Source organism: Pan troglodytes, chromosome 5 (genome assembly GCF_028858775.2).
Source record: "Pan troglodytes isolate AG18354 chromosome 5, NHGRI_mPanTro3-v2.0_pri, whole genome shotgun sequence".
Lineage (NCBI taxonomy): Eukaryota > Metazoa > Chordata > Mammalia > Primates > Hominidae > Pan > Pan troglodytes.
The window spans coordinates 33,416,682-33,444,041 of record NC_072403.2 but is presented as its reverse complement, the minus strand read 5'-3'; the positions used below and the strand labels follow the sequence as shown (position 1 = coordinate 33,444,041).

The 27,360-nt window shown below is 39.1% G+C and overlaps 1 protein-coding gene across 6 annotated transcripts; it reads left to right on the top strand.

Moving 5' to 3' along the window:
• Window positions 1-3,518: 3,518 nt before the first annotated feature.
• Window positions 3,519-25,937, top strand: ZNF184 (zinc finger protein 184). 6 transcript variants are annotated; one of them, XM_001136729.7, is made up of 6 exons: window positions 3,519-3,703; window positions 4,243-4,388; window positions 8,757-8,824; window positions 19,289-19,415; window positions 19,777-19,872; window positions 23,427-25,937. In XM_001136729.7, the coding sequence occupies exons 2-6, from the start codon at window positions 4,382-4,384 to the stop codon at window positions 25,382-25,384; spliced, it is 2,256 nt and encodes a 751-aa protein (XP_001136729.2). In that variant the 5' UTR covers window positions 3,519-3,703; window positions 4,243-4,381; the 3' UTR covers window positions 25,385-25,937. The 6 variants fall into 6 exon arrangements, with proteins under 6 accessions (XP_001136729.2, XP_063668320.1, XP_518298.2 ...); XM_063812250.1 differs by having other exon boundaries at window positions 3,548-3,703; window positions 23,398-25,937; XM_518298.8 differs by having other exon boundaries at window positions 3,548-3,947.
• Window positions 25,938-27,360: the final 1,423 nt, after the last annotated feature.

Sequence of the window (27,360 nt, the reverse complement as noted above, 5' to 3'; positions counted from 1 at the left end):
TGCACCAACCACTCCTAGCTAATTTTTTTTTCTTTGTAGAAAAAAAATGTATTTTCTTTGTATTCCTTGTATTTGAAGAAAAACTGACAATTTGCCTTTTTAAGTATAGAAGGACATTTGATTTGTTTCCAATTTAGGGCTAAAGTAGAAACTGGACTGGTTTTTGTTTCCTGCAACTAAGTCCTGACTCTCTACCTTTACTGAGATCCATTCTACTATGTTTTTGTTTTCAGCCCAGTAAAACAAGTAAGATTGCAGCTGTGGCCAGTCCCTAGTCATTGTTACAGTAAAACAAGCCAAAGTTGATTAGTAATTTCAGTTCAAATATATCACTAGTTGCTTTGTATTTTGCTGAGGTGTTTTTTTAAGCACAAAAGGTTTCTGAGGGCTGGGTTCAGTGGCTTATGGACTGTAACCCCAGCATTTAGGAAGGCTGAGGTGGGAGGATTGCTTGAGGTCAGGAGTTGGAGGCCACTTTGGGCAACATATAGAGAAGTCACTGAAGACAAAAATTATATCTTTCTGTGTCCTCAACATGTATTGAAAGCCTCATTTGTATAAGGTATGGCTAAAAGTTTTCCAAATCATGAGTGCTGGTTCCTTTGTGCTGAATAGTTCCTTCCTCAGTTTATTTCTTTCCTCATGCATTTCACCATAAGCAGCAATAACTAACCAGGTTGCACATTCCACATTTTACTTGGAAGTCTTCTTAACTAAATATTCAAGTTCATCATGTACAAATTCTGTTTTCCACCCAAATATAGAATACAATTCAGCCAAGGCTCTCCCACTTTATAACAAGATAACCATTCCTTCAGTTTCTAATTGCATGTCATTAATTTCCTTCTGAGACCTTACCATAAGCATATTTAACATTCTTATATTTTAAATTTAATAGAAAATTTGGGGAACAGTTTTAGGTTTATAGAAAAATTGAGCAGAAAGTAGAGTTTCAGTATACTCCTTCCTTCTCCCCTCCTCCCCCAGTTTCTCTATTATTAACATCTTGCACTAGTGTGGTACATCTGTTAAAATTGATGAGCCAATGTTGATAAATTATTATTAACTAAAGACCATAGTTTATATTACAGTTCACTCTTTGTGCTGTATATTCTATGGGTTTTAACAAATGTATAACAACATGTATTCGCCATTACAATATCATACAGAATAGTTTCACTGCCTTAAAAATCCACTGAACGTCACTTATTCTTCCCTCTTAAAATCCACTGAACGTCACTTATTCTTCCCTCTTAAAATCCACTGAATGTCACTTATTCTTCCCTTTTTCCCTCCCCCTAAACCCCTGGCAACCACCAATCTTTGCTGTTTCCATAGATTAGCCTTTTCAGGAATGTTATGTAGATGGAATTATACAGTATGTAGCCTTTTCCAGATTGACTTCTTTCACTCACCAATACGCACTTAATATTCTTCTGTTCTTCCTTTTTGGTAGCTTGATAGCTCATTTCTTTTCCTTACTGAATGTTTCATTGTCTGAATGTATCATAGTTTATGTATTCATTCATGTACTGAAGGACATCTTGGCTGCTTCCAAGTTTTGCCTATCATGAACAAAGCTGCTATAAACATTCTTGGGCACGTTTTGTGTGGACATACATTTTCAACTCCTTTGCATAAATACCAAGGAACACAATTACTAGATCACATGGTAAGAGTATGTTTAGTTTTGTAAGAAATTGTCAAACTGTCCTCCAACATAACTCTAATATTTTGCATTCCCACCAGCAAGGAATGAAAGTTCCTGTGCTCCACATCCTTGTCAGCATTTGGTATTGTCAGGGTTCTGGATTTTGGCCATTTTGACAGGTGTATAGTGGCATCCCATTGTTTTAATTTGCATTTCACTGAGGACATACGTGGAGCATCTTTTCATATGCTTATTTTCCATCTGCATATCTTCTTTGGTGACATCTGTTAGGGTCTTTGGCCTATTTTTTAATCGGTTTGTCTCCTTATTGTTGAGTTTTAAGAGTTCTTATATATTTTGGATATCAGTTCTTTATCAGATATGTACTTTGCAAGTATTTTCTCCCAGTCTGTGACTTGTCTTTTCATTCTCTTGAACTTTTTTTTTTAAACCAATGTTCTCTTCATGGCAATATATGCATTCTCTAAGATGACCGAAGCTTTCTCTATCATGTTCCCTTGACTGTAAATGTTTTTCATACACTCAGTGTTAGGATTTCCAGGTTTAATGTTTGTCAGCCAACAGTCTGAGAGACTTGACCTTGGCCCCTTATCCAAATGCTGGGGATGCACTTCAGCATAATAAAATGCAAGTGCCATGTCTTAAATATAAAAACCTACCGATTTGTTGGATTCTTTTTTTCTGCCAAGGACACAGTGACAGACTGGCCATGGGCTACACTTGCAGCTATGTGCTCGCTGACACAGGCATATAAAATGCTTTACTAAGTGGCAAAACATGGGAATATTATCTCCGGGTTTCCTTAAGCATTAGAAAAACATGTTGGGGCCGGGCGCAGTGGCTCACGCCTGCAATCCCAGCACTTTGGGAGGCCGAGGCGGGCGGATCACTTGAGGTCAGGAGTTCGAGACCAGCCTGGCCAACATGGTGACCCCCCCTCGTCTCTACTAAAAATACAAAAATTAGCCGGGGATGGTGGTGCATGCCTGTAATCCCAGCTACTCGGGAGGCTGAGGCAGGAGAATCGCTTGAACCCGGGAGGTGGAGGTTGCAGCGAGCCGAGATCGCGCCATTGCACTCCAGCCTGAGCAACAGAGCTAGATTTCGTCTCAAAAAAAAAAAAAAAAAAGTTGGTCGCCACTCATTTGAGAGTCGTGAAAACAATTTTAATGGGTAACTACCAGTATTTTCAAAACGACAAAAGAGTAGAACAGAAAATAGAAGGTAGAACATGTAATAAAGGTAACGATTGTTTGCGTTTTAAAACTGTGTGTAGACGTGTATTTCTTTTTTTTTCTTTTCTTTCTTTCTTTTTTTTCTTTTCTTTTTTTTTTTTTTTTTTTATTGTTTTGTTTTTTTGAGACGGAGTCTCGCTCTGCCGCCCAGGCTGGAGTGCAGTGGCGCGATCTCGGCTGACTGCAATCTCTTCCTCCCGGGTTCAAGCGATTCTTCTGCCTCAGCCTCCTGAGTAGCTACAGGCGCGCGCCACCACGCCCGGCTAATTTTTGTATTTTTAGTAGAGACGGGGTGTCACCATATTGGCCAGGCTGAGTCTCGAACTCCTGACCTAGTGATCCACCCACCTCGGCCTCCCAAAGTGCTCAGATTACAGACGTGAGCCACTGCGCTCGGTCAGTAGACGTGCATTTCTTATAATCAGTTCAGTCAGACAAGTTTACAATGCACACGCATACCTGAAACAGGAGCAAAAGACTGGCGGCGAAAATGTGCGGCCCATCGCAGGGCCAAAGTACACGTTAGCTAAAGCCTCTGGGAAATGAAGTTCAGGAACACCTTCGCGGAGTGTTCTGGGAACGCTGGTCCGGTGTGCCCGCCCGGCGCCGGCGTGCGGGGCGGGGCTCGCTCGTAACGACCGGAAGTGACCGTTGAAGCCGGTTGTAGGCGTGGAAAGAGGTTGGCGCTCTGGAAGTCCAGTTGCTTCGGCTCCCTGCGTTAGGTCTGGTGGCGGTCAATGCGCTTCCGGACCCGGGATCGGAGTGTGTGGATCGCTATAGGGGGAGGGGAGCTCAGGTATCACCATGGCAACAGCCAGCCCTCCGGACTCGTGACGTAACCCTTCTGTTTTCGCGCTTAGAGGCCTCTGCAGGAGAAAGCTGGGGAGTCCTCGAAGGGGGCGCACCTCGCCTCCTTCTGTGCGGGGCGGTCCCGCCCTGATCCCTTGGAGGGCTTTGTTCTTTTGTTCTGGCCTAAGGGGAAGTCGGGTGCCGGGCCCCGCCCTGCTTGTCCACCTTCCAGCTTTAACGCTCTGCAACAGGTGTGTCTTCGTGTTATCCGAGCTCGCAGGGGTGTGAGTCACAAGTGTGCACAGAGGGAACACACCAGGTCTGTGGATGCCCCGGCCAGATTCTAGGGTGGGCACCAAGGGTTTTTTGGATCTGAAGCAGAACCCGCGTACCCGATCTCCACTCTGTTTTGTTCATCGGAGTGCCACACACCTCTCTAGTGCTCTCTTGGGGCACTTCTCTTGTGTAGCACCTCTTGGTCACTTTGCAAGACTCTGATGTGTGATTGTGTGACGTATGCTGCTGACGCCATCCTGTGTCTTTTAGGGTAGACAACCTCAGCGTGTTGCAGATTCCCTGCAAGGGGAGTTAGACATCTGAGTCCTAGACCGAGGTACCAGCTGAAGGAACGCTGCCTGGCGAACCCTGGTGTTCAAGTTCCAGAGGAACGGGATGAGCTCCTGAGATGGAAGGTAGTGGGGTCGACTTGGGGGAGAGCGGGGTGATGGAGGCTTGAGAACAGTCATGACTGGAGGATCAAATACTTGAGATCAGAGCAGGAGATTTGGAAGGAAGGAACGGTATGCTTAGGGATTAGCAAAGAAACCGAATTACATTGTAGGGAGAGATTCTGTTTTATAGAGAGATACTTGGGAGAGGAGTTTATTTTTTTCTTTCATTCCATTGGGGAATGAAAAGACATAATCATTCAGAATATCTGTGATCCCCACATGACTTCTGAATATTAAATATTAAAATTATAATCTTGAAGTCAGAAGACATCTTGGCAATTATCCCTTCAATGAAAGAGTCAGTTTTGAAATCTCCTTGGCAGACGGCTGTCTGTCAACCCTATGCCCGAACTAGTGTGGCATTAAACTCGCCATTTTGGGTGCAGACTATTCCCTTGTTGGCTTTCTTTTTTAGTTTCTTATATTAAACAGATGTACTTGTCCCTGTAACTTTTGTGTTGATCTTAGTTCTTAGTCCTCCAAAGAAAAGGAAACTGTCTGTTCTTTCTTTCACACTGCTGCCCTTAAGATATGTGAATTCAGCTGTTACAACTCCTCCTCATAAATTCTTTTCTAAGCAATATAGCCTCACTTCTTTTGATTGGTCTGTGTGATGTATCTAGACCTTTCTCTGAAAACTCTCCTGCTTGTCAGCATTTTTGTTAAAATGCAGTGCCTAATGGTAAACATAGTTCTTTGGATGTGCTTTGAAAAGTACCTGAGAGAATAATGTACTACTTCCTTTGACTCGGATTATACTTCCGCTGTTTGGCATTAGATCACATTTGCTTTAAAAACTATCAGTGATGTACTGTAAACTTTAGATCTTTTTTACATAAACTGCAGTGATCTAGATTTACACCATTTTTGTGTAATGGAATTATTATTATCCTTAATGTCATGACTTATATTTATGACTGTTCAATTTTTTGGTCACATGTTTTAGGCTTTCAGAATGATTATGAATCCTAATTTAGTTATTCAGTGCCTTAACTGTCCTTTCTAACTTAATGCCACTAGCGGATTTGATGAATATTCCTTCTATTTCTTCCTACCTGTCATTGAACAGGTCAGGGTAAGGACAGAGGCTTATGACGTGTCCCTATAGAGTTCTCTCTGCATTGGTGTTGTCTTTACATTCTTTAGGTATGGCTGTGCAATCAAGTTTGGTTTAACCTAACTATTATCATGGAGTCCTTTTTTTGCCTTTGTTAAAGATAATATCATTAGAAGTCTTAACATTATTCATATTAGTCATGTGAATAATGTAGGTTTGGTCCATACTTCTCTTCAATTTTTTGTACTTCAAGTCTTTTTTACAGTGGTTTTTTTATATATATATACTAAGTTTCTCAGAATTAAATCAGCCAAAGTAGTTTCATTAAAAGCCTTTGTTTTTTCTTTATTTTGTGGATTTCTCACAATTTTATCATTAGGATTAACTTTACTGAGCCTCTGTTCCTTGTAATCATAACTTTTGTAGCACATACTGAGCATTTACTATGTGCCAAGCACACAGTTGGTTTCTGTAACTGTTGCTGTTTTTGGTTCTGTTGGTTGCTGTTATTTGGAATAAAAAGCATCTTACCTGAGACATTTCTCTTGATTCTGTTTTCCTAAAGTCTTAGGTACCTGTCTGTGCATTTAGAACATTTTCTTTCACTGTTAAGAGCTTCCAAGATAATATCTTCATTTTTTTCTTAAGACTTCTGTTACAAAACAGTTTTTCTTTACTGGTCAAGATCAAGTTGAGCATAATAGTTCCCTTTATTGCTTCCTCTACTTTCTGAGGCATGACACCATTAATATAAATTAAGAATTTCTTGATTAATACATTTTTTACAAAATGAAACTTACATACTTAGCCAAACAGTTGAAACTGCTTTTCTCCATATTATTCATCACCCCCACCTGCCTAAGCTGTCTATGGCACACTGTTGCCAGCATGGTGCTACTTTTGTTTTTTTTTCTTTCTTTCTTTCGATTTATCTACAATTTCCATCAGGTTTCACACTCAGGATTATTGCATCACATACAATAATCCATCTCTTAGTCTGTCTGTTTATATCAGATCATTTTGCGTAAATTTTACCCAGCTCTCTTTTAAACAAGGCTTGGTCATAAAACCCACACTAGGCCAGTTAGCTGTCTCTGGAATTTGAATCTTGGAACTAAAATTAGATGGCACTGACCTACCCTAATGGTGGTATCCCAAAGAGATTGCCCTTGCACCTTAGTGGTGCAATTTAGATTCCCTGAAATTACTTGGGTTCTGTCCATTTGATTGTTTAGCTTTTCTTTTTATTCTTCATGTTCCCCACTGTCTTTATATTTAGTCCCTTAGTTGATTTCTTTTATAGTTTTAAGGTCTTATGTCTTCCAACCCAACAAGCCTTGGTTAATGCCTAAAATATTGAGTTTCCTTTCTTTTTTTCAGGTGTACATTCACTTGGCTTATTGCCACTATCTCACGCATCTATGTGTGGTCATAAATATCCATCTTGACCCTTACCTGTTTGATTGTTTTTTCTTAGTTTTTACCAAGCATCTCTTACAGCATTGCTAGTCTATTTCATACCTCATGTCTCATTCAAATTTTTTTTTTTGTTTTTGAAACGCTGTCTTGCTCTGTCGCCCAGGCTGGAGTGCAGTGGCGTAATTTCGGCTCACTGCAACCTCCCTCTCCCGGGTTCAAGCAGTTCTCCTGCCTCAGCCTTCTGAGTAGCTGGGATTACAAGCACGCGCCACCACGCCTGGTTAATTTTTGTATTTTTAGTAGAGATGGGGGTTTCACCATGTTGGTCAGGCTGGTCTCGAACTCCTGACCTTGTGATCCGCCCGCCTCAGCCTCCCAAAGTGCTGGGATTACAGGCATGAGCCACTCTGCCCAGCCAGTCTCATTCAAATTTTGTATCCAGAGACATCTTCCCTCACTAGTCTTTCTGCATACATTAAATTTCTAAGAGGAGAAAATTCTTCTTGTCTTACTTGTGGAAACAGGTGTACCTAGTTTGGTTTTCCTCACCGCTATCTCCTCTTCAAGAGGATTTTGAAAGGTATGTTTGTCAGACATTCGCCTCTAGTCTTTTAAAGATGAGGAAATTGAAGCCTAAAGAAGACAAGGGACTTGCATAATTATACATAATTAATTACCAGACGAGTCATTTTGAGAATCAGGCTTTCCTGTCAACCAGTACTCTAAGTGGATTCCCCCAAGAGCAAAGCTTTTTTTTGTTTTGTTTATTAAGGTATAAGTTGTATACAGTAAAGTGCACAAATACTGTACAGTATATAGCTTTTCAAATTTTCATGTATGTATAAACTAGTATAACCAAGATATGGAATGTTTCTAATGCCCCAGAAGTATCTTGTGCCTCTGCCCAGTCAGTTATCCCTCCAGAAGTACTATTCTAACTTTCATTACTGTAGATCAGTTTGGTTGGTTTTTAAAGTTAATATAAATATAGTCATACAGTATGCATTATTTTGTTTTGCTTGTTTTGCTCAACATTATGTTTAAGAGATGCATCCATGTTGTTAATTATGTTAGTAGCTCTTTCTTATATTTTGGAATAATCCATTGTGTGAAAATACCATGGTTGTTTATGCTGTGTTCTGTTGAAAGGCATTTGGGTTGTTTCTAGTTCTGAGATATTATGAATAAATCTGCAGTGAAGATCCTTGTAGAAGTCTTTGGTGGATATAAGCATTTCTATGGATGTAAGGACAGGAGTGGAATTGCTGAGTCATAGGATAGTCATATGTTTAGCTTAGTATAAACTACCAGTTTTCATAAGTGGTTGATAAATTTATACCATATACCAATCTAAAAAGTTCTAATTGCTTTATATTCTTGCCAGCAATTAGTATTGACCATGTCTGTTTAATTTAAGACATTCTGTTGGGTGGGTAGAGTAAGTAGCATATGTCATTATGATATTTAATTTGCATTACTAGCAAAGTTTTCAAAGGGCCTATGAAGGCTTTTGGAAAGTAATCGGATTACTTCTTCATATTTTTTATGTAGCAGAGAAAGGCCAGCAGAAATAGTTTGCCTCATTTAATGAGGAACATAGATTGAGTCATATAATACATATGACTTCTAAGTGTCTAGGTACAAAACTGAATCATAAAGCAATGCTTTACCTCCTGAGCCTACTGAGGAGGGTACCAGGGCCCCAGTTATCTTGTAACTTTTTTTGCATTCTAAAATATAAAGGAAATGGCATAGTTTCTGTTATTTTCAAATAGAAGAGTAAATGGAATTTATGGATTGCTGGGAATAGCTAAATTGAACAGAAGTCATATGGCTCCTGCTTCTTCCCCTAGATCTGTCCTCTCCAGACTCCACCCTTCTCCAAGGGGGACATAATCTACTCTCATCAGCCAGTTTTCAGGTAAGATGTGGTTTCTTGAAATGCCATTTTATTCTTTAGAGGGTGATTGTGGTTTTTTTGTTTTGTTTCGTTTTTTCTATTTATCCAAAAATCAATGTTGGCAGTTCATTCTGGGCTCTCATCTGTCTAGTAACCGCATTCCTAGCTGTGCCTCTCCAGCTTTAACTAATACATTCACCACTTACCACTTGCTTAGTATCTTGCTATGCTCCAGGGATGGGAGAGCAAAAGAAGTACAAAACTGGATCCTTTTTTTTGAGATTGAGTCTCCCTCTGTCGCCCAGGCTGGAGTGCAATGGTGGTGATCTCCGCTCACTGCAACCTCCGCCTGCCGGGTTCAAGCAATTCTCCTGCCTCAGCGTCCCGAGTAGCTGGGACTACAGGCCCACACTACCACGCCTGGCTAATTTTTTGTATTTTTAGTAGAGACGGGGTTTCATCATGATGGTGATGCTGGTCTCAAACTCCTGACCTCATGATCCATCCACTTTGGCCTCCCAAAGTGCTGGGATTGCAGGTGTGAGCCACCACGCCAGGCCCCAAAACTTGATCCTTTAATAGGCCAAAATGACTGCTAGAAAATAAAACAGGTAAATGTAAGAAAGGTGAAATGAGTAATGTGGATATTAGAGAATGGAAAAATGTATGTGGTCTGGAGGGATTAGGAGAGTTTCATGGAGGATGGGGGACTTGGGATGCCTCTAAAACAATAGGTGACATTTGGATATTTGAACAAGTAAGGTGGTGGGGCTGGAGGTGTGGATTCTAGGTATAGAGAAGATTATAAGCAGAAGTTCATAAGTAAGGATTAACAGATGTTACACAGGATTCAGAAAAATTTGGAAGAGATGGTTTATGGCAAGTGGTACACAAATGATTGAATGAAGTCAGAATATGAAAGCCTTGAATACCTGGATGAGAAGTTGAAGGCTTTATTGTGTAGGCCATTTATGAACCATTAATGATTTTTAATGGAAGAAAAGTGACCTGGACTGATGGAGAACTTAGACAAAAAAGGTAACAATTGCTCACCAGCCATAATCAACCTCAAGCCCTCCTCCTTCTTAAAATTTCCCCCCTGCTTAATTCGTGTCCCATAACTGAATTTTCTTAACAAAGAAATGGTACCAGTTCTTCCCACTTTCAGCCCAAGTACTTTTGGTATTTTTTTTTAATTGGGGGGTATATTGTGACAGTAAACTGCACATATTTTAAAATATATAATTTGATAAGTGTTGTCATATATACATTCATGAAACCATTACCACAAGCAAGAGAGTGAAAATATCCATAATCAGAGAACATACCTTGTGTGACTTGAATCCTTTCAAATTTATGGAGACTTGTTTTTTTGCCCAGAGTGTGGTACATCTTGGTAAACTATCAGTGAGCACTTGAAAAGAATGTATATTTTGCTATTGTTTTATAGAATGTTCTATAGATGTATTAGTTTTCTATTGCTGCTATAATTAATTGCCATAAGCTTAGATGGCGTAAAATAACACAATTTACTCACAGTGTTAGAAGTCAAAAGTCCAAAATAGGTTGTCAGGACAGCATTCTTCTGAAGGTTCTAGGGGAAGAATCTATTCCTTGCCTTTTCCAGCTTCTAGAGGCTGCTGTGTTCTTTGTCTACTTATTCTATCTTCAAAGCTAGTACTGTGGCATCTTCAAATTTATCTCTCTCTCTCTCTCTCCCTCTGACTCTGACTTGTCTTCTGTCTTTCTGTCTCCTACTCTGATATGCTTACCTCCCTCTTATAAAGACCCTTGTGATTACTCTAGGCTCACCTATGTAATACAGAATAATTTCCCCACTCAAGGCCCTTAATCTGATCACATTTGTAAAGTCTCTTTTGCCATGTTAGGTAACAAATTCACAGGTTTCAGGGGTTGGGACATGGACATCTTTGGGAGGGCTTTGTTCTGTATACCACAGATATCAGTTTGGTCAACTTGGTTGATAGTGTTGTTCAAGTCTTTTATATCCTTACTGATTTCCTGTCTGCTTGTTTTATCAGTTATTGTGAAAGGGGTATTGAAATCTCAGACTGTTGTGGGTTGGTCTGTTTCTCCTTGCTGTTTTACCAGTTTTCGCAAATATATTTTGAAGCACTGTTATTAGGTGCATAAATATTTAGGATTGTTATGTTCTCTTAATCAGTTGACTCCTTTATCGTTGAGAAACAGTGTTTTTAATGCCTGGTAATATCTTTTGCCTTGAAATTTACTTTGACATATGGTATATATTTTTATATATTTTTGCTTTTAACTTATTTGTATCTTTATATTTAAAGTGAGTTACTTACAAGCAACATGTAGTTGGGTTTTGCTTTTTTTTTTTTTTTTTTGAGATGGAGTCTCTTTCTGTTGCCCAGCCTGGAGTGCAGTGGCGCGATCTCAGCTCACTGCAAGCTCGGCCTCCCAGGTTCATGCCATTCTCCTGCCTCAGCCTCCCGAGTAGCTAGGACTACAGGCACCTGCCACCATGCCTGGCTAATTTTTTTGTATTTTTAGTCAAGACAGGGTTTCACTGTGTTAGCCAGGATGGTCTCGATCTCCTGACTTCGTGATCCACCCGCCTCGCCCTCCCGAAGTGCTGGGATTACAGGCATGAGCCACCGCGCACTGCCGGATTTTTCTTTTCTTTTCTTTTCTTTTCTTTTTTTTTTTAAATAACAGAACTTTATTTCTCACAGTTTTGTAAGCTGAGAAGTTCAAGATCAAAGTGCCTGTAGATTCTGTGTCTGGTTCGTAGATGGTGCCTTCTCCTCATGTCCTCACATGATAGAAGCTCTTTTTTTTTTTTTTTTTTTTTTTTTTTTTTTTTTTTTTTTGAGACAGAGTCTTGCTCTGTCGCCCAGCCTGGAGTGCAGTGGGGCGATCTCGGCTCACTGCAAGCTCCGCCTCCTGGGTTCACGCCATTATCCTGCCTCAGCCTCCCCAGTAGCTAGGACTACTGGCGCTCGCCACCAAGCCCAGCTAATTTTTTTGTATTTTTAGTAGAGACGGGGTTTCACCATGTTAGCCAGGATGGTCTCGATCTCCTGACCTCGTGATCCGCCCACCTTGGCCTCCCAAAGTGCTGGGATTACAGGCATGAACCACTGTGCCCGGCCGGGTTTTGCTTTTTTTATCCAATCTGGAAATCTCTGCTTCTTGGGGTGTTTAGACCATTTGTATTCAGTATGATCTTACATGTAATGTGTTACATTTAAATATAATGTGACTTTTGATATGGATAAGTCTTTTACCTTGCTGTTTGTTTTCTATTTGTGTTGTCTTTTTTCTTTTTTTCCTTCTATTCTTACCTTCTTTTGGATTGAATATGCTTATGATTCTATTTTATCTCCTTCATTAGCTTATTAGCCATAACTCTTTGCTATTTTACTTGTTGCTTTAGGGATTCATATTTGTTTTAATCACCATTTACTTTCAAGTGATATTCCATTTTACTTAGAATAGTGTATTTCCATTCCCCCCCCACCACAGTTTTTATGCTATTGTTGCCATATATTTTACTTGTTACATATGTTATAAATCCCATAATACTTTGTTGTTATTTTCTTTAAGCAGCCAATTATCTTTGAAAGAGATTTAAGTAATAAGAAAATAATTGTGTATAATTATTACAATGCTCATTGTGTAATGATCATTTTCGGTATTCTTTATTCATTTTTATAAATCAGTAGTTCACAATCGTGAGTGATTTTGCTCCCCAAGGAGCAACATTTGAGAGTGTTAGGGAACTTTTTTGATTGTCATGACTTGGTAGGGAGTGCTATTAGCATCCAGTGGGTTGAGACCAGTGATGTCTCCATACACAGGACAGGCCCCCACACTTTTCTAAGAGAATCATCTGGTCCAAAATATCAATAGTGCCAAGGTTGAGAAACCCTGGTGTCGAACCATATTTTCATCTGTTTTTTTTTTTTTTTTAATCTGGTCGAAGGACTTCCTTTAACATTTCTTGTAGTGTAGGTCTGCTGTGAATAATACTTTCAGGTTTCTATGTCTAAAGAAGTCTTTATTTTGCCTTTGTTTATTAATTCTAGTGTGACAGATTTCTTCTTTTCAGTATTTGATATTGCTCCAGTGTCCATTGTTTCTAACGAAAAAGTTACTGTTGTTTTTATCTTTGTTTTTTTATATTTGTGTGTCTTTTTTCCTCAGATTACTTGTAAGATTTTTTTCTATCACTGAGTTTAAACTATTTGATTATGATGTATTTTGGTGCAATTTTTTTGTGGTTAAAATCAAGTTTGGAAAATAATCAGCTGTTATTTCCTCACAAATGATTTCTGGTCCCCTCTCATCTTTCGCCTCCCGCCCCGGTACTCCAATCACACATAAAGCAGGCAACTTAAAGTTCTCCTAGAGCTCCCCAAGGCTCTTTTTTTAAAATTATTTTTTTCTTTTATTTTGAATAGCTTTGATTTCTGTGTCTTTGAAGTTACTAATCTCTCTTCTTCAAAGCTTACTCTTCTGTTAATACTAACTGGTGAATTTTTTTAAATCTCAAAACATTCTCATTTTCAGCTCTAAGAAGTTCCATTTAGTTTTTTTTTTTCTTTATTATTATTATACTTTAAGTTTTAGGGTACATGTGCACAATGTGCAGGTTTGTTACATATGTATACATGTGCCATGTTGGTGTGCTGCACCCATTAACTCGTCATTTAGCATTAGGTATATCCCCTAATGCTATCCCTCCCCCCTCCCCCCTCCCCCCTCCCCCCACCCCACAACAGTCCCCGGAGTGTGATGTTCCCCTTCCTGTGTCCATGTGTTCTCTTTTTTTTTTTTTAAATGTCTTTCATATCTCTGCCTAACGTTTTGAACATTTTGAACATATGGAATACAGTCATAAAATCTTTTGATGTTCTTGTCTGTTAACTCTAACATCTCTTCTGGGTTGGTTTCAGTTGATTGACTTTTCTCTTTATTATGGGTTATATTTTCCTGCTTCTCTGCATTGCCTGATAATTTTTTTTTTTTTTTTTTTTGAGACAGAGTCTCACTCTGTCGCCCAGGCTGGAGTGCAGTGGCACAATCTCAGCTCACTGCAACCTCTGCCTCCTGGGTTCAAGCGGTTCTCCTGCCTCAGCCTCCTGAGTAGCTGGGATTACAGGCACGCACCACCATGCCTGGCTAATTTTTTTGTACTTTTAGTAGAGACAGCGTTTTGCCATGTTGGTCAGGCTGGTCTCAAACTCCTGACCTCATGATCTGCCTGCCTCGGCCTCCCAAAGTGCTGGGATTACAGGTGTGAGCCACCGTGCCCAGCTGCCTGATAGTCTTTGATTGGATGCCACACACTGAATTTTACCTTATTGGGTTCTGAATATTTTTATATTCATATAAAATATTCTTGGCCAGGCGCGGTGGCTCACACCCGTAATCCCAGCACTTTGGGAGGCCAAGGCGGGTGGATCACGAGGTCAGCAGATCGAGATCATTCTGGCTAACACAGTGAAACCCCGTCTCTACTAAAAATACAAAAAAATTAGCCGGGTGTGGCGGCGGGCACCTGCGGTCCCAGATACTTGGGAGGCTGAGGCAGCACAATGGCGTGAACCTGGGAGGTAGAGCTTGCAGTGAGCCGAGATCATGCCACTGCACTCCAGCCTGGGCAACAGAGAGAAACTCCATCTCAAAAAAAAAAAAAAAAAATTCTTGAACCTTATTCTGGGATGCAGTTAAGTTACTGGAAACAGTGTGTTCCTTTCAGGCCTTTTAAGATTTCTTAAGTGGGCCCAGAACAGCATTTAGTCTCAGCCTATTTATTCCTGACCATAGAGGCAGGACCATTGAGTATTCTACCCAATGCCTCATGAATTATGAAGTTTTCCATTTTGGCTAATGTATTTCTAACCCTTTTTGAGTGCTGGTTCTGGTCCCTTGACTCCTTTAGGTGATTCTTTCACTGGCCTCAGATAGTCTTATCACACCCATGCACAGATTGGTACTTTTCTGAATACTCAAGAGGGAACCTCTGCAGTTTTCCTTGCTTCTCTCTTTGTGTAGCTCTCTCTGCTCCAGTATTGTGTCTTGTGAACTCTAGTCACCTTGATTTTCCCAAACTCTCAGCTCTATCTCTTGAGTTCCAGAAATCTGCTGGGCTCCTCCTAGGTTCCACCTCCCTACACCAGTGTTTGGAAACTCTCAAGGCAGTAAGCTAGAGCAATTGTAGGGCTCACCTCATTTGTTTCCTGATTCTCAGGGATCACTTTTCTTTGCTACCTGAGGTTCAGTGTGATGGAGACTTTTGTTTCATTTTGTCTGGAATGTATTGTTTATTTCATGTAGGAGAGTAAATCCAATTATTGTTAATTCCATCTTGGCCACAGCTTGATTCTATTGACATTTGTATTTTAAACTGTAAGCATTGTTAGGGCTGATCTAGTGTAGCCTTACTCTAGGGCTGTGTTTCAGGGACCCATGACCACGCTTTAGTTCAGTGATTTGTTGGAATGATTCATATGACTCAGTAGCATAAATCATGGCTAACAAATATTACAGCAAAGCATACAAAAGAGGATCAGAAGGAAAAGGGTATTCATAATCAGAGTCCAGAGAAATCAGGTACAGGCTTCTGAGTCCTCCCTCTGTGATGATTGTACAGATACACTTTCTCTGTTACTGTGAGCCACAGAAACATGAAAAATGTCTACCCAGGGAATCCTGCTTGAGTCTTGGAGTCCGAATTCATAAAGGTTGCTGATCACATTGGCCTTTACCTGCCATATGACCAGCTATAGTATAGACCCCACACTCGGCACCTGGTACACTCATAAATTTCCGTGTTTCTTTAAACGATGTTGACAGTTTGGTACATCTTGTCCCAGTGCACTGGGCACACAGAATAACGTCATTAATCAGTGACTAGGCACACAGAATTATGTCGATAATTAGTGACCATGGAAATGTTCAAAGGTTTAGTTTTCAGAGCTTGTTCAAGGATCAGAACCAAGGATCTAGGCATCCCTGGAATTTAGCAAGGAATGAGCCAACCAGACCTGCTGCTTATATTCTTTCCTCACAGTCTAGACTTGCCCTGCTCCTAAAGTGTCCTGGAACTGTTTGTGGGAGCCGACTGTGCACATAACTTCTCAACTCTATTCAGTTATGTCATGTTGGTAACTTTGCATTGCCCATGGAGATTGTATTTACACCAGATTTGTGGTATTCCTTTTCTCTGCAGCTCCCTCCTCTCCAGTATCTATCCTGCAAATTCCCTGCCTCAGTAGTTCTGAACTTTCAACTTTGTCTCCTCAGCTCAGTAAGACCACTGCTTTGGTAGAGCTCTGCCTCCCTGCTCTGCAGTCTGGACAGTGCCTCCGGCAAAAAGTTAAGAGGATTCTGGGGCTCATGTTAGTGTTTCCCTTCTCTCTGTATCACTTCTGTCCTGCCTGCTGTTCAAAATATGAAAACACTTGTTTCAGATATATTGTTCAGTTTTATTTATATTGGAAGAGCTAGTCCAGTTGCTTTGTCATGTTTAGAGGGAAAAGTCCTAATGATTTAATATATTTATAGTTTTTAAACAAAGTTATTGCTCTCTCACTTAGTTTTAAATACATAGCAATAAAAAAAGGAGGAAGTTGCCTGCATTGCCTGTAGGTCCCACTACCCAGTCCCACCAATAGTATTTGGTTGAGTATTCTTTTAGATTTTTTTCTGTTCATTTACATATAAACGTTCTTCCTATTCATAAAAAGAAAAGTAGGATTATACCCTAGAGTTCAGTGGTATGATCATAGGTCACTGCAACCTCGAACTTCTGGGTGGAAGCAATCCTCCCACCTCAGCTTCCTGAGGAGCTGGGACTACAGGTGCGTGCCACCACGCCCAGCTTATTTCTATTTTTATCTTTAGTGCCGATGAGGTCTCACTGTGTTGCGCAGGCTGGTCTTGAACTCTTGGGCTCAAGCAGTCCTCCCACCTCGGCCTCCCACAGTGTTGAGATTGCAGGTGTGAGCCACCATGCCTGTCCTCTTGTGTACATATTTTCTAATAAGTACGTATAGATATACATCATTTGATAACTATCTATATAAAGTGTTTTAGTATGGGTGTACTATATATTTTTTAACCACTATCCTATTAATGGACATGTAAGTTTGATTTTTTTTCCTTCCACACAAATGATGTTGAAATGGCAATTGTACATATGTCTTTGTACCTAGAAGTGTTTCTGAATAATAAATTCCTAGAAGTAGGAAGACCAGATCAAATGGTGTATCCATTAAAGTTTTGATAGATCTTGTCAGATTGCCCCCCAGATAGATTGCATTTGGGTTCTGTTTCCACCATAGTACACATGAGCACTTTAGCAGTGTTACCCAGTCTGATATTTTACTGTTTAACTATATTTTCAGGGGAGGGGAGCATCTTTTCATGGTTTCACGTTTTCCTCGGTGACTTGCCTATTTGGGTTGTTGGCCTTTATTGTTGCTATTGTTGTGGGTAGTTGATCTTTTTTTTTTCCCCCTTAATTTTTAGTTGACATGTAATAATTGTACATATCCATGGGATACAGAGTGATATTTTGGTACGTGAATACAATGTGTAATGATAAAATCAGGATAATTAGCATATCCATCACCTTGAACATTTATCACTTCTTTGTGTTGTGAATATTCCGAATCCTCTCTTCTACTTTCTTGTAATTATACACTAAATTATTGTTAACCATATTCACGCTATAGTGCTATAGACACTGGAACTTATTCCTTCCATCTACCTGTAACTTTGTAACTGTTAGCCAGTCTTTCCCTAGCCTTCCCTCCTCTACCCTTCCCAGCCTCTAGTAAGCACAATTCTACTCTCTATGAGCTCGTTTTGTTTTTGTTTGCTTCTACATGTGAATGAGAACATGCGATATTTATCTTTCTGTGCCTGGCATATTTCACTTAACATAATGTCCTGCAGGTACATCCATGTTACCACTAATGACAAGATTTTATTCTTTTTTAAAATGGCTGAATGGTATTCCATTGTGTATATATACCACATTTTCTTTATCCATTCGTCTGTTGATGGACATTTAGGTTGATTCTATATCTTAGCTGTTGTCAGTAAAGCCATAGCAAACATGGGGATGCATGTGTCTCTTTGGTATACTGATTTCCTTCACTTTGGATAAATACCCATTAGTGGGATTGCTGGATCATATGGTAGTTCCATATTTAGTTTTTTTGAGACAGTGCCAAACTGTTTTCCATAATGGTTGTACTAATTTACATTCCCACCAGTGGTGTATCCTTGCCAGCATTTGTTATTTTTTTTTTGTCTTTTTGACTAACTGGGGTGAGATGATATCTTATTATGGTTTTGATTTGCATTTAGTGATATTGAGCATTTTTTCATATATTTGGGTGTTTATATGTCTTCTTTTGAGAAATGCCTATTCAGATACTTCACTCACTTTTTAATGGTATTATTTATTTTTTTGCTGTTGATTTGAGTATATTCTGGATATTAGTCCCCTGTGAGATGAATAGTTTGCAAATATTTTTGCCCCTTCTGCAGGTTGTCTTGAACTCTGTAGATTGTTTTTTGTTTTTTTTTTACTGTGCAGAAGCTTTTTAGTTAAATTGCCTTTTGTTTATGATGTCTTATAGATGTTTTACATTGTTATGTGGTTATATCTATCGATCTCTCTCTCCATCATGTAAATTTTGCCTTCCAGATTTCAAGCTTATACAAATATTTTCCTGTTTTTTATTCTATTTTATTTTGACTTTTTCTTTACAATTTCATCTTTAGGTTGGCAGGAATTTTTGTGTGTGTTGTGAAGTAAGGATCTCACCTTAATTTTTTTTTCACAGACAGTCGTTTGTTATGGCATGATTTAGTGACTAATCCATCTTAACTAATTTCACTTTTAACTTACTTTTAATTTAACTAACTTTTAACCAATTTGAAAGCTGCTTAATGCCTTTTAACTCTTATAAATATGAATCTGTTTCTGGATTTTCTATTTTATTTCATTTTGTTTTATTCCAGACTAGGCCATTTTTAAATTACTTTATCTTTTGAAATGTATTAGGGCAAGTCTTTCCACCTCTCTTTTTCAAAAAACCTTTGGGTGCTTTTGCACATTGTAGGTAGTAAAAAATATTGATGATAATAGTTAAACCATTAATACTTAGCAGACCTTGGAACACAGAGATGATGATGGTAATGATGATGATGAAGGACAACAACAATGGCCATATTGACTGAGCACTTATTATATGCCAGACGTTAAATTAAGCATTTCACATGGAATGTTTTATTTAATTCTTACAATAACCCAATGGATGAGGCACTGTTTTTACATTTATTTCATAAAGGAGAAAATGTCAAGATTATTTTGCAGACATCCTATAGACTGCCTTACTTCTGTCAGTATTGCTAACTTTACCCCTTTCCTAAGTAAATGCTTACGGCTAAGCAGAAATATGTTTGGTATTTCAGGAATCGGTGACTTTCAAGGATGTGATAGTGGACTTTACCCAGGAAGAATGGAAACAGCTGGACCCTGGCCAGAGAGATTTGTTCAGGGATGTAACATTGGAAAATTATACACACCTGGTCTCTATAGGTAAGGATAATTTCTCTGAGTTAATATCAAGGGGTGTGCAGGAGGAGGGTTCTCTCTTGTGCTCAGGGGAGTTTGCCTTTAAGTTTAGTAACCAACAATTTCTAAATTTCTAGTTTTTGAAAAGGTTTCTACCATCCTAGCAAGCAGAGGGACAAAATAATAATTTTCCTGAACCCCGATCAGTTCCCAAATTATACTCCCACCATGTCTGGGAACTGGTAACACTAAAGCTTGATATGCTATCCACTCCCATCAGGTTTTTACTACATATCATTTCTTCTAAAGACAAAGTGGTGATTGAATTCTGATATGGTACTTTCCCCTTACTGCAGGTTTCTTTCTTTTTTTCCCTAATGAACAGGACTCCAAGTTTCTAAACCTGATGTGATTTCCCAGTTAGAGCAAGGGACAGAGCCATGGATCATGGAGCCAAGCATTCCAGTAGGTACCTGTGCAGGTAAGTCATGGATGCCAGCAGATGAATATCATTAACTCCGACTGTCAGCCTGATAAGAGAGGATTTTATGTCTGAAGTGTAGATGTACTTTCTTCCCTTTAAAGTATTTCCTGTGGAGAAATGGGAAAACATCTGTTTTCTGGACTTTCTTATGCTTTGTTATGTCACTAATTGTTGCAATATATATTCTATGTTATGCCCCTTTTTGAGGAGATGTCCTTCCTACCTTTTTATGAAATCCACCTCTCGAACTGGACTCTGAATTACATCTCTTTCTACTTCCTTTAGGACCGTGATCTCATAATTATCACCGTACTTTTCAGTCCTTACAATTTTTTATTTTGGATCTACGGGCTCCATTCCCAGTACTTTTAAATAGAAATACATAACCTATATTTCCAAATAGATTTACTCCACAATATGAATCTTTATGGCCACCATTCAGTTTCTCTTTTCTTTCCCAAGCAAACTCAACAAAAATGAATTCCATAACTGCAGGCTTCGTTTCTTTATCACCCAATTCTTACCTAGTAACATGTATAGCTTCTGATTTTTTTTTTTTTTCTTTTTTTGAAACAAAGTCTCATTCTGTTGCCCAGGCTGTAGTGCAGTGGCGTAATCTTGGTTCACTGCAGCTTCTGCCTCCCAGGCTCGAGTAATCCTCCCACGTCAGTCTCCCGAGTAGCTGGAACTACAGGTGCACGCCACCATGCCTGGCTAATTTTTGTATTTTTAGTGGAGACACGGTTTCGCCATGTTGCCCAGGCTGGTCTTGAACTCCTGGGCTCAAGTGATCTACCCGCCTCAGCATCTCAAAGTGCTGCAATTACAGGTGTGAGCCACTGCACCTAGCTAGCTTCTGATTTTATCACTTCATCATACAGTTTTTGAAATTATGAATAACTTTCATCTAAATCATCAGTTTCCAAACTGCATGAAGTAACCTAAGGATCTGACCCTGGAAAAACAAACAAACCTAGTCATTCTAGTTAAGGGATACGTCTCTAGAGTTAATGGGATGTAGGTGAGGTTCTTCTTTATGGGGGAAAAATGTATGCCATGTTCAAACTTTAGCAAGTTTCTAACTGGAGTACCACTCAGAGATTTTTTTTTTAAATAGGCAGTTAGGTGTTATGAATGCTCAACAGGATGCATAGAATGTAACATCCCCCAACCCCCGCCCTGCCTCCAACAATGAATACTTTTTTTTCATATCACATCTGTAAAATCTTTCTCTTAGAATGGTTTCATGGAACATACTTTAGAAAGCTTAATTAAAAAAAAAGAAGAAGAACTTTAATAACTGGGGCTTATGGAAAAAGCAAGTTGTCAAGTTTTATTACAAATTAAAAATGAAGTTTTACTTGACCAGATAGAAAACCATTTTAAACCATTAAAATGTATATTGAAAAACTTAGGCTTTTCAAAAACTACTTTTTACCAGAAAGATTTATTTAGGCAAAAATAATAACCCCCACCCCCATGTTGCATAGATAATTTTTATAGTTCCACTTACCTGGTCAGTGAACAGAAGGCAAGCACTTGAGATATTTAGCTCCATTCTTTTGGTTACTTTTTATTGCTGGAATTTGACCTGATGATGATAGTCTTGGTAAATCAGCCCTCAAGTCTATCTTTATCAGCATCTAGAATAGATTTATTCTTAGCTGGTGAGTTGGCTGCTTTTGTCTTTATAAAAATGTCGTATAGTTTTGTAGATATCTTTACAGCTAGTGATATTGTGACAGTACGTATGTTGAGTTTGGCCACTAGCCCTGGGCCTAGTCTACATAATTTCCCTCATCCTCTTTATTGCCATCTTCTCGGAGCTGTCTTGATGATCTTGACCCTCAGGATCATGATCTATAACCCTGATATGTATGTGTCTCACTGGTCTATCTTGTTTTCTTGTCCCCTGGTTGTCAATACCCTCGATTACTTCTCCACACATGGGACATCAGAATAGTATAGTCAATGTCTGTAGACTTTGTTTGTAGTAAAGAGAGAATTGCTTCTGCAATAGGGATGGTATTTTTCAATCTGGTCTTTGGGAACTTTCTCCATCCCTTCATTTTTTGCCCTGCCCCTTATATTCTAGTAATTCTGTTGGTTATTGAGTAGAGGACATGACGATATAGATAACATTGGCCATGGCCTGTTTCATGTTGCCTTTGAGTGGAACTCCAACCAGAGTTGGAGATCTGCCACTTCCATGCACTGTTCTTTAACAGCATCAGACTCCATGGTCTCCATATCTTTCATTGTGAAGTACTTCCAGAGGTATTCTTTATGGCTACCTGCTTTGCAAACATACCTTCCTTGGTGTCATTTCTGTTGATGAAAACATATTTATTTCTTGAACAATCGGCTGTTTCCAAACCCTGTATTGTATTGATCTCGTCCCTCCTGTAGAAATTCTACTGCTGCGAGGCTGCCTACACTAATACGTGCTGTGCTGTTACCTGTAGTGCCAGGTGTGGAGGGGATGCTAGGCAGCTCTGAGGTCTGCCGCACTGCTCATGCTTGCAGTGATAGTGGTAGTGGTAGTGATAGTGACTGGGCTTGCAATATGGGAAAGATTCAGGATCCTCTGGGGTCTGCTGTAAACTCCTGATACCATTGAATCTGTTCTTTAAGAATATTGCCAGCATTGACTACCCTGCTTCTTTTAGTTGTCATCTCTTTTGTTTTGGGCAACAGTTTACTTCCTGATTATGTACTTTCCTGGTTATGTTTCTTCTGTTGTTTTATGTGTTTGCTGATAAACTGCTTTCTTTCATTGGTATATTTTATTAATTCTGTTACCCTGACTATTCTCAAGGATCTTCCCTCTGCCTCTGCTCTTTTTCACATATATTTCTAAGGCTTTAGCTATTCTTGTCCTTCCTTTTTTGAGCTGATACTTTCCATCCTACATTTGAACATCCTTGTTATTCTGATGTTGGCATCTTTCACTTCCACAAACGCTACTATAGTCCAGCTCTCCATTTCTTTTCTTAATTCTCAAAATGCCTAGACTTGAACTTGTTAGTTTCTCCCTGCTAAATTATTTCTCTACTATTTACAACTCTTCCCATATCTAGCAATGATGTGATTATTTCTTCAGTGTTCCAGGCTGAAACACATGGGGTCTTAGCTAATACATCTTTCCTGTTTGTTCTGTCTTTAAATCATGGTTCTTGGATTTTTTGTTTTGTTGTTTATTAGCAAGGAATCCCAATTCAAACTGCCCCCTTCAGATTCAGTTCATCTCTGTCTACTCTTAGCCATCTCTGTTGTCACCTTTTTAATCAACTATTACCTTAAATGTATTTCCTTACTGGTTCTTGAAGATTATCTATGAAATTGAATTAGACATTCTTTTGCCACTTTCGTATTTTATTTATAATTCTCCTTAGCTCCTTCCAACTTTCTCCCCAAATAATATGGCTATATATTTGAAAACCATTAGAATTTTCTGAGGGATTTATTTTTTAGTATCATTATATTATTCCCACAATAGCAGTTTATTTTTTCTCTATTCAGAGAACACTGGAATTTTCTTTTTCTTTTAGACTGGGAGACAAGACTTGAAAATAGTGTGTCAGCCCCAGAGCCTGACATTTCTGAAGAAGAGCTATCTCCAGAGGTAATAGTGGAAAAACACAAAAGAGATGATTCTTGGAGTTCCAACTTGCTAGAAAGTTGGGAATATGAAGGCAGTTTAGAGAGACAGCAGGCAAACCAACAGACACTGCCAAAGGAAATAAAGGTAACCGAAAAGACAACACCCAGTTGGGAAAAAGGCCCTGTAAATAATGAATTTGGGAAAAGCGTCAATGTGAGTTCAAACCTTGTAACACAAGAACCATCTCCAGAAGAGACCTCTACTAAAAGAAGCATCAAACAGAATTCAAACCCAGTTAAAAAAGAGAAATCTTGTAAGTGCAATGAATGTGGGAAAGCCTTTAGTTATTGTTCAGCTCTTATTCGCCATCAGAGAACACATACTGGAGAAAAACCCTACAAATGTAATGAATGTGAAAAAGCCTTCAGCCGGAGTGAAAACCTTATAAACCATCAAAGAATTCATACTGGAGATAAACCATATAAATGTGATCAGTGTGGAAAAGGCTTCATTGAGGGTCCATCTCTTACTCAACATCAAAGAATTCATACTGGAGAAAAACCATATAAATGTGATGAATGTGGGAAAGCCTTTAGTCAGAGGACCCATCTTGTTCAGCATCAGAGAATTCATACTGGCGAGAAGCCATACACTTGTAATGAGTGTGGAAAAGCCTTTAGCCAGAGAGGCCACTTTATGGAACATCAGAAAATTCATACAGGAGAAAAACCTTTTAAATGTGATGAATGTGATAAAACCTTCACCAGGAGCACACACCTTACTCAACATCAAAAAATTCATACTGGAGAAAAAACCTATAAATGTAATGAATGTGGAAAGGCCTTCAACGGGCCCTCAACTTTTATCCGTCATCATATGATTCATACTGGTGAAAAACCGTACGAATGCAATGAATGTGGGAAAGCCTTCAGCCAGCACTCAAACCTCACTCAGCATCAAAAAACTCATACTGGGGAGAAACCCTATGATTGTGCAGAATGTGGAAAATCTTTTAGTTACTGGTCATCCCTTGCTCAACACCTGAAAATTCATACTGGAGAAAAACCTTACAAATGCAATGAATGTGGAAAGGCCTTCAGTTACTGCTCATCCCTTACTCAACATCGGAGAATTCACACGAGAGAAAAGCCCTTTGAATGCAGTGAATGTGGAAAGGCTTTCAGTTATCTCTCAAACCTTAATCAGCATCAGAAAACTCATACTCAAGAGAAAGCTTATGAATGTAAAGAATGTGGGAAAGCTTTTATTCGGAGTTCATCTCTTGCTAAGCATGAAAGAATTCATACTGGAGAGAAACCCTATCAGTGTCATGAATGTGGGAAAACCTTCAGTTATGGTTCATCCCTTATTCAGCATAGGAAGATCCATACTGGAGAACGACCTTACAAGTGTAATGAGTGTGGGAGAGCATTCAACCAGAACATACACCTTACACAGCATAAGAGAATTCATACAGGAGCCAAGCCTTATGAGTGTGCTGAGTGTGGCAAAGCCTTTCGACATTGTTCATCTCTTGCTCAACATCAAAAAACTCACACAGAAGAAAAACCCTACCAGTGTAATAAATGTGAAAAGACCTTTAGCCAGAGCTCCCATCTAACTCAGCATCAACGAATTCACACTGGGGAGAAGCCCTATAAGTGCAATGAATGTGACAAAGCCTTTAGCCGGAGCACTCATCTGACTGAACATCAGAATACTCATACTGGAGAGAAACCTTATAACTGTAATGAATGCAGAAAGACTTTTAGCCAGAGCACATATCTCATTCAGCACCAGAGAATTCATTCAGGAGAGAAGCCTTTTGGATGTAATGATTGTGGAAAATCCTTCAGATATCGCTCTGCTCTCAACAAACATCAGAGACTGCATCCTGGCATATGACAATTCTAGGAACATCATAAATTTAGGGGAGATATTTACTTTAGTTTGTCCTTTTGTTAAGTACTGAAGAATCAGAGTGGATTTAGAAACTGCCTTGAAATCTTTTAAATTTTCACTATCATGTTATGGAATGGAAAGTACATTGGGCTGAACTAATCCAATTGTTATTAAGCCACTCTGTGACATTAGAAAACTCTACTGTTTTAAGCTTTAGTTTCCTTTATGGAATGAAGGATTTGGAATAGATTATTTCAAAGGTAGTTTGGAGTTTTATAATCAGTTTTGTATATTTACAATATTTTCTTGAATGGGTTTACTATACATCAGCATTTTGCTGTGTTGCATCTAGAATGTGTATGTTTATGCATGTTTTGCCAATAGAATTTGTGCTTCAGTAACTAGATCGGGGACCTAGTATGCTCCTGGTCTAATGCATTTACATTGTTTAGGTAACTGGTTCCTAATAAAAAGAATTATAAAATACCCTCAAATTAACAATTCAATTGCATATAATAGCCTAACTCAGTAAGAATATTAAAACTTACTATTATTATTCTTCTAGTCTGTTTTTAATATTCTAGGAGTTTACCACAACTATAGAATTCCAATTCTACAACTTAAACTGGTGTTATTTTACCCTGGTTGCATATTGGAGTCACCTGGTGTCTTAATTTGTGCTGTTATGTTAAATTACAATAGACTAGGTATCTTAAACAATAGAAATTTGTTTAAAGCTGGAAGAGGCTAGGAAGTCCAAGATCAAGGTACTAGCAGATCCAGTGTCAGATGAAGGCCCATTTCCGTTTGCAGACACCTCTCTTCTTCTTGTGTTCCTACATGGTGCTAAGCAGAGACAGAGCAACCTCTCATATCTCTTTATAAGACTACTAATCCCATTGGTGAGGGCTCTACCCTTATGACCTAATCACCTCCCAAAGGCCCCCCTCCTAATACCATCACATTGCAGATTAGGCTTTCAACATAGAAATTTGGAGAGAACATATTAAGTCCATAACACCTGGAGAACTCTATAAAATTATCTTGCCAAGGCCCTACAACTCCAGAGACTAATTGCCTTAGGAGATAGGACCCAGGCATAAGTGTTTTTTCTTAAATTCCTAATGTGTACACTGGAAAGAAAAATTGGCTTGTATTTGTTTTGACAGTCAGTGAGATTACAGAGGTTCACATGATCCTGGTTTTTGTATCTCCTTTTTGTGTTTCTCAAAAACATCTCTACTAGCTATTCCAGACCACATTCCTGTTTCCCAAAGCAGGTGGATTTACAATTGCTCCTTTTGCTCAGACATGTCTATCTAACTACACTTTGGTGAACTAAGTCACATATTTACCATTTTTTCTCCTTACCTCTATTTTAAGAGCAGAGGGAGGAAGTTATTTTAAACCATTTCTTGGTCTTTTTTTCTTGATTGTAATATACAAGTCATATATGCCATAAACATCTAACATAATACCAACATTAGTTTCTTAATATTTACCATACTGAGAGAGTAGAGCAAAGTTAAAATCTTTTTTTTTTTTTCTTTAAGAGACAGGGTCTTGCTCTGTCACCCAGGGTGGAGTGCAGTAGCATGATTATAACTTACTGCAGCCTCAAACTGGGCTTAAAGGATGCTCCTGCCTCAGCCTCCCAAGTAGCTGGAACTATAGGTGCATGCCACCATGCCTGGCTAATTGTTTTAAATTTCTGTAGAGATGGGGTCTGGCTATGTTGCCCAGGCTGGTCTCCAACTCCTGGCCTCAGGCAGTCCTCCTGCCTTGACCTCCCAAAGTGTTGGGATTACAGGTGTAGTCACCACCCTTGGCCCCAAATTAAAATCGAAAGGGGAGAATTGGCAGAAGTTATAAGTTTTTCCTTGAAGTTGTAATGAATCCAGAAAAATAACAGAGGGATTCCCTTACAGGTTTAACATTTGCTAACAAACTGACCAGAAATAAAAAGACCTTGGAAGTTA

Bases quoted from the DNA above. Each gene is read 5' to 3' on its own strand.
- ZNF184 (XM_001136729.7), top strand. The intron at 8,825-19,288 runs GTAAGATGTGGT...TTGGTATTTCAG, and splicing joins TCTCATCAGCCAGTTTTCAG to GAATCGGTGACTTTCAAGGA. The intron at 19,873-23,426 runs GTAAGTCATGGA...TTTTTCTTTTAG, and splicing joins TCCAGTAGGTACCTGTGCAG to ACTGGGAGACAAGACTTGAA.